General features: G+C 52.1%; 1 protein-coding gene across 2 annotated transcripts; it reads right to left on the bottom strand.

The window, feature by feature from the left end:
- Window positions 1–3,140: 3,140 nt before the first annotated feature.
- On the bottom strand, window positions 3,141–6,637 carry TMEM121 (transmembrane protein 121). Of its 2 annotated transcripts, XM_083445386.1 has the most exons (2): window positions 6,148–6,637; window positions 3,141–6,000 (listed from the first exon to the last, which is right to left on the bottom strand). In XM_083445386.1, the coding sequence occupies exons 1-2, from the start codon at window positions 6,283–6,285 to the stop codon at window positions 5,347–5,349; spliced, it is 792 nt and encodes a 263-aa protein (XP_083301512.1). In that variant the 5' UTR covers window positions 6,286–6,637; the 3' UTR covers window positions 3,141–5,346. The 2 variants fall into 2 exon arrangements, with proteins under 2 accessions (XP_083301512.1, XP_083301511.1); XM_083445385.1 differs by having other exon boundaries at window positions 3,141–6,637.
- Window positions 6,638–7,667: the final 1,030 nt, after the last annotated feature.

Here is a 7,667-nt window from a genome sequence, read left to right as displayed (position 1 = left end):
GTTTTCTGCTGCTCCAGAGAAGCGGACACGGAGCAATGGATCCGAACTACAAGAAAGAAAATTCCACCTAAGACTTTCCTGACAGTAAGAGCTGTTCAACAGTGGAATTTGCTGGAATTTGGTTCCCAGGGACAGTCCCTGGATTTGCAAATCTGTCCCTGGGAAACGTGGCAGAGGCGGCAGCGGCAGGCAGCAGCCTGCCTGGTAGTGCAGTGGGCTCTGGCTGGCTTCAGGAGCTGCTCGCTGCCGTGGCGCCCACCATTTTTTCTCAATGGAAGTCCCCATATGATATGTCTTGTGGGCAACACATCATATGGGGACTTCCAGTGAGGAAAAATGGCGGGTGCCACGGCAGCGAGTGGCGAGCAGCTCCTGAAGCCAGCCAGAGCCCACTGCGCTACCAGACAGGCTCCGGGCTGCTGACTGCCGTTGCCAAAGGGGAACCGGGGATGTCCAGCGGTACAGATCTCCTGCCCCCTTCCCCCCTTGTTCTGACTGATCGGGGGAGGCTCAGGATTGCGGCCGGGCTGCCGGTGCCCAGTTTTTAAAAAACTCTGTGCATTTATGTTTCACAGGGTGTGAAAGAAGGGCTTTGCACCTTTATACAATATGCATGTGTGCTTTGGCCTTGGGTCTTTTGCCTCATCACCCCAACTACAGGTTTAGTCCTGCTGGCCACATGACCCAGACAGCTGTCTGTGGACAAACACCAGCTCCCTCGGCCTGAAAGCGAGATGAGCACCACAACCCCATAGTCGCCTTTGACTGGGCTTAACTGTCCAGGGATCCTTTACCTTGACCTTACATCCCTCCTAAATGGCTTTAGTGAAGACCCTGTTGGAGCACTTCCACAGGCTCAGGGCACCTGCTCTCTGCCCCTTCCTGAGCCAGAAGAGTTGGCCTTGGGGCCAGAGCCAGGCTGCCCCCAAGGTAGACTGAAGCAGCTGTGGGAAAATGGTTGCGCATGGGCAGAAGTTTCTTGCAGGCCAAAGCAAGATGCTGCTTGGGGCATGGACAACGCATGAACAGTTCATGCTAATGTAGTGATTGGTCCACGTAACATGGTCTGAGGTGGCTTGAGATACTGTACTGTTCTTTGTCTGCTAGCTGATACATTGTTGTATCACTTTTGCTGAAGACTTCAATAAAGGCGGGCAGCAGCTTTGGAGGCTGTGAGAGAGAGCCCTTCAAAATCCATCTTGGTGTGTGAGATCTTTTCAAGCTAACCTGGTGAAAGACTGCCTCATCCCAAAAAAGACGAGCAGGCCTCGTCAAGCAGCCACTTTGGGCGAGGGAATCCTGTGGGGCAGTGCCCCTGTGGATACCCCACTCATTGCTGATGGGGTTGCACAGTGGCAGCAGTTTCCAGTCATATCAGGGAGTGCTCCGGGACATTTTACCAGATGCACTGGTGAGAGATGTTTTGGTGGGGGGGGCTAGCCGTTACCTTCCCCTTTCACCTCAGGAGGTGAAATGGGATGGGCTGCCCCTGGACCGGGGGGAGATAGAGGAGCATATGAAATGGATGGCACTGTGGTCTAAACCTCTGGGTTTGCCTATCAGAAGGTCGGTGGATCGAATCCCTGTGACTGAGTGAGCTCCCGTTGTTTGTCCCAGCTCCTGTCAACCTAGCAGTTCAAAAGCAAACCAGTGCAAGTAGATAAATAGGTACCGCTGTGGTGGGAAGGTAAACAGTGTTTCCGTGCGCTCTGGTTTCCGTCACAGTGTCCCGTTGCACCAGAAGTGGTTTAGTCCTGCTGGCTCCATGACCCGGAAAGCTGTCTGTGGACAAATGCCGGCTCCCTCGGCCTGAAAGCGAGATGAGCGCCAGAACCCTATAGTTACCTTTGACTGGACTTCCTCCGCATGTGACTGGAGGTGGGTGTGGCCTCACCTGTGCAGGTAATGATAAAACCACAGGACAGGGCAGCCATCTCTCTCTCTTTCACCACATGCATCGAAGGAACAACATCTCCTGAGTGAAAGATGCCCTCTTGGCTCCCAGCCACGAGAGGACAACGGGACTATCTTCTTATAAGATAGACAACAAAATGTATATTACTTCACTAAGCTTAAGTCTGCCTTCTGGGATCTGACTGTTAACAGAGTGTAAGTAAACTCTTTTTTTACTTTTGTAAAAGACTGTGTTGTCTCTTGTATTTTATGAGGGAATAAAGGGAAATTACCAGTATAGTTGGACGCGGGTGGCGCTGTGGGTAAAACCTCAGCGCCTAGGACTTGCCGATTGCATGGTCAGTGGTTCGAATCCCCGCGGCGGGGTGAGCTCCCGTCGTTCGGTCCCAGCTCCTGCCCACCTAGCAGTTCGAAAGCACCCTTAAGTGCAAATAGATAAATAGGTACCGCTTTATAGCGGGAAGGTAAATGGCGTTTCCGTGTGCTGCTCTGATGCCGGTTCGCCAGAGCAGCTTCGTCACGCTGGCCACGTGACCCGGAAGTGTCTGCGGACAGCGCTGGCTCGCGGCCTCTAGAGTGAGATGAGCGCACAACCCTAGAGTCTGTCAAGACTGGCCCGTATGGGCAGGGGTACCTTTACCTTTTTACCAGTATAGTTATTATAGAGGCTTAAGTGAGCCTGAGCCAACGCTGCCATTGCAAACTTAAATAAAGGGGAATGTTTTACTCTGCTGATATTTTGGAAACTTAACACAAGTTGAATAAGTATATAATTAGACAATATATCCTCTCCTGCATCCCTGAACATTCCCACAAAAATAAGGATCCATGTCCAGTCACAAAAGTGAAAACCCATCAGGTGACAGCAAGAGCGTCTGTCAGCCTTCCTGGCAGACTGCCTGGGGATGTGCTTGTCCGCTCCTAGGAAGTGGGCTCCTTTTCTCCTTAACCTTACCTTCCTGCATGCAGAGGTACAAAATCAGCTGGTCCTAGTTCTGCAACGGGGGCTACAAGGTAGTAGGATGGGTTTGGGGAAGAATATCAGCTGGAGGGGTTCTCTGCCATAACTTGGCTGCATGAAACTGAGTAGTTGGTCTCCTGAGAAAGACCGGGAGGAGGATCCTACAGAGATGGACTTCCTGTGCAGGTTTTTGCAGATGTTGTGCAGACTTCTGGAGAAGAGCAGGGATGAAATTGAAGGGTTGGCAAATAAGACACACAGATAGTGAAAGCAGCTGCCCGCTGGGTGTCCAGAACCCTTTATTACATAAAAACAGAACCGTCTTCAAACAAAATAAAAACAGAGTCCTGTGCAGGGACCAAACTTCCCCTGGGAATTGTGTCGCTCCCCAGGCAAGTGACAACATTATCTGAGAGTACCCTCTTGTTGGGTGAGCTCAGCACCTTTCTATACTTCCTTTTCGGGATGGCTGCAGCTAGATGACTCCAAAACACACCCTGCTGTTATGGCCTGAGAGTAGCAGATTTGTAGGAGTGCTGGATATGCAATGAAGGCCCCCCTGGGGGCAGGGGAGGGTTTCAGGGCCCAAGAGGCTGCTGCTCCCAGGCGAAGCACCTCGCAAAGCAAGACTCTGCAGCGCAGACCCCCTTGAGTCACCCACACTTTCCCGGACACACCCCTCCTCTGCTCAGCCTCTGTTTCCATCTCCTCATATCTCTCCCCACCATTACTTGGCGGAGTGACAATTCCATGGGTCAGAAAGCTCAAACCTTTCCTCTGCCGCTGAGCCTCGGGGTCCCTCTCCTCTGCTGCCATCCGCTTGGAGGCATGGAAAACAACGGCTGGGTATTGCTTGCCCAGTTGGGGGGGGGGTTAGAGGAAGAAATGGCAGCCCATGGGGTTTGCCAGCCCCCTTCCTTTTGCACCAAGGCCCACCTCCTCAGAGAGGCATCCCATTGTGGGTTTGCATAAGGGAACTGATGTATTCTGTCCTGACACCGAGGCCGAGGTATCAAAATGTACAATGAAAACACGGGCCGGTGGCAACCTCAGCACAATTTGGAACTTGACCGCTTGGGCTATGGCAGCAGGCCGCCAAACGTGACCCCTTCTCCTGTGCAGCTGAACGGGGCAAGTGAGCAATGGGCCTCATGGCTGAAGGGGGTAGGGAGGCGCATGGCGCATGACACATGCAATGGGAGCAGCTGCCCCCAGACACTGCGAGGCTGCCCAGGAGAAGCCAGAGCTAGGTATGGAAATAGGAGAAAAGATCACCGATAAGGAAGGGGCCATTGGGTTGGGTGTCAGCCTGATTTGCTGCTAGCAGCTTCAAAGCGGGACAGAGACACTGCAAGACCTTATTTTGGCTTGGATGGGGCCTCCATTCTTGGTAGCGTTTTCATGGTGCTTGGATCCGACTGCTGCCCATCCTCTGCTGGATCTGACTGCTGCTCCTCTGACCTGCACAGAGGGACCGGCTCCTGCTCTCGCCTAGAGAAAGACTGTGTGGTTTATACAAAAGCAGCCCTGTTTTAAATTCAGCTGCCGCTGCCGCTGCTACTAGAATAAAAATGAACCTGCATCATCCTTAGGGTTGCAGCTTCCACTTGTAGCCCCATCTGGCAGCTCTCCTCACCCTGAACCCCTCTGGCGAAATACCCCCCCCCCCCGGAAAAATCAAGCCACCAGGACTGAGAGTTGGAAAATGAGAAAATCGTCCTACACCCCAACCCCCAACCCCCAACTAAAATAAACCCAGGAACCTTGTGCTGAATTATTTGACAAAGCATCAGAATGACCCTTACAAAAGCATTCCGTTGGCTGTCAAACGCTGTTCCTGGCATGGCTGCCTTAGCACTTTGGCCACGTTGGAGGTCCTCTTTTCCCAGAGAGTTGCCACGCCTCAACTCTTGCACCTACGCCTGAAGAGAACGGCATGGCTGCTGTGAGCAGCTGAACAGAACCAGGAGCTGCTGCCGGATGTTATAAAACTGTCCGGACTCTGCTGGAGTTCCCAGCAATGATCAAACGGTGTGGCTTTTTCGTCTTAAAAATAAGAAACTGTAAACACAGCCATTTTAAATAAGACACCCATGTTTACAGGGACACTGGTAAAAGTGCAAGGCCCGATTCTCCCTCCCCTCCCCACCCTCCCCTTCCCTTCCCTTCCTTAGAAAAGACTGTGATAACAAAAATCCTCATTCCCATCATGTTGTGATGCACAGGTAACAAACAGATAGAAAAGATCAGATGCTGACTGGGGCAGAGTTCTTTTCCGGAGGTCCATTTGGTTTTGTTTTCTTTCTAGAGGGCCCCAAGGAAATACCTGAGATGCATGGGGTGTCCCACCACTTTGATCAGAACCTTGTGCCGGGGGTGGGGACAGCTCTGGGTGCTGGGGTGAGAGCACAATCCCCCTCTCCCACTCCGCCAAGGGAAGGTGAGCGAGCGCCAACGCCCGAGGAGCCCTGTCATGTGTCCAAGATCTCCCTGGTGGGCGACTGCTCGTGGGCAATGCCCTGCGAACTGTGGACCGTCTGGTTGTGGGGCACCGAGTTCTGCTGCAGCTCAAGCGCAATGGCGTTTTGGGGAAACTCCTTCACCTGCTTCTTGTATTCGAGGAACGTGCAGGCCTTGGTGGCGATGGCGATGATGTTCTTGCCGATGAAGATGGTGGAGACTCTGCTGTCTTGGAACAACACCATGTTGATGGCGCGGATGAAGATGGTGACGACGTTGATGGTCACCAGGCTCAGGACAGGGTAGAGCATCATTTTCTGCGGAGCAATGTGCTCGCCTTGCATGCTGATTTCGCTGAGCGATACGCAAGGGAGGATCAGGAGAAGAATGTAGCAGTAGAAGAACATGAGGCCTTCTGCCCAGATGGGCAGCCCCGTCTTGTGTGGCTCCCACAGATTGGCTTGAATGTCCAAGATATCCAGGAGGTCTAAGGCTACCCAGAAGAGCCTTCCTCGCAAGTCCTCTTTCTTCCGAAAAGTGCGGATGTATTCCATGCTGTCCAAAGCCACCAGCACCAAGTATAGTCCTGGCACGCAGATGGAGAGCAGCAAAGTCAGTGCCTTCCTGGCCACTGTCTCCAGGTTTCTCTTATCAGCCTTGTAGTTCTGGAATATAAAGTAGAGTTTGATTTCCAGTACAAAGATGTAGAGGAACCACAGAATCATAGCATAGCCACGCTTGGCCGTTTTGACCTCAGCCCCCACCCAGACAGCCACGTAGCGCAGCACAATCAGAAAGCAGATGTCTCCTACCAGGACGATGATGCAGACGCCAATCTTACGGGGCCCCTGATTCTGCTCCACCAGATAAGCATCCATGAATGCCATGCTGGTCATTATAACAATAGTGGTGAGACACACATGCCGCTTGTCCGGGGGTGGAAGCACCATGGTGAGACGATGGAAGCGCCCACTCTTCCCTCGGGCCTCCTTGCTACAAAGGCAGGCCTGCGCTCATCTCTGATGGAGTGTCACGAGGCGGGCAGCAAAAGTCCTCTGTCGCAGAAGAAGTTCCAGCAAAGCAATGGCAGATGGACCAGAGACTTCATATGATGTCCTCAGGCTCCAGTAGCCCAGAAACACAGCACCCTCGACACAATCATTGCTCCTAAAAGCTTTGCAACTTATCGATGGAGGTTCCTTCATGGAATGACCTCAAGCAAATCCTTCTCTGCCCCCCACTGGAGTTGCCTTCTGCCCAGGACTATTCTCAGTACCCCTGAAAGCACCAACCTTTTCCTTCCTCCCCCTTCTGTCCCTCCCCACTCTCGATTCTCTCCGACTTTTCACTACTAATTTCTTTCTTGGGGGTAAGAGGAGTCCCACACTGGTCGGAGGGCAATCTTTCTTATGGGCCTCCTGGCCGCAACTTGTTCAGATCCTCAACAATTAAAGAAACTATCGGACAGCCGTATCAGTGTAAAAGGGGAAAATGTTACTCCTCAGCTGGCTCAGACTCTTCCAGGGCCACAGACAGGACCAGCACAGACATTTCCCAGGGTATCCTTTCTCCTGTGACTCGTTCTGCTCCTCCTGACCCAAATTTATTTGGAGCAGGATCCATGGTGAACAAGACTTGCATTTCCAAGCAAGGGTTCTGCTCAGCCATCGCTTTCCGGGAGACATCCATTCAGATCTGAAATAAACCAAAGAAAAGACATGAGAGGATGTATCGAGAACCTGCATCCCATCCAGTGGGGATCTGAGCTAATCCCTCACCAGTAAACATCACATTTTCCATTCATTTAGGCACTAGAGAGCCAGTGTGGTGTAGTGGTTAAGAGCCGTAGATTCGTAATCTGGCGAACCGGGTTCGCGTCTCCGCTCCTCCACATGCTGCTGCTGGGTGACCTTGGGCCGGTCACACTTCTCTGAAGTCTCTCAGCCCCACTCACCTCACAGAGTGTTTGTTGTGGGGGAGGAAGGGAAAGGAGAATGTTAGCCTCTTTGAGACTCCTTCCGGTAGTGATAAAGCGGGATATCAAATCCAAACTCCTCCTCCTCCAAAGCTGGGAGATCACAGAAGCTTTTGTCAATCCTGTTGGCATCTTGAAAACTTCTGGGGTGCTGGCTGCCAGCTAGCATGGCCAATGTGCTCACAGAGACACTTGGTGGGGTTTACTAGATCCAATGAAAAAAATTAAAAAATCGACCAGTAGCACCTGAGAGACCAGCTAAGTCTGTTCTGGGTATAAGCTTTCATGTGCAAGCTCACTTCTTCAGATACCATGCACACGAAAGCTTATACCCAAACTTAGTTGGTCTCTAAGGTG

This window comes from Podarcis tiliguerta (assembly GCF_965153285.1).
Source record: "Podarcis tiliguerta genome assembly, chromosome: 6".
Taxonomy (NCBI): domain Eukaryota; kingdom Metazoa; phylum Chordata; class Lepidosauria; order Squamata; family Lacertidae; genus Podarcis; species Podarcis tiliguerta.
Note: the sequence above shows the minus strand (reverse complement) of the source record. Positions and strands in the feature narration are given on the sequence as shown.

Excerpts from the sequence above, each read along its gene's own strand:
- TMEM121 (XM_083445385.1), bottom strand. The coding sequence starts at position 6,285 with ATGGTGCTTCCACCCCCGGACAAGCGGCATGTGTGTCTCACCACTATT.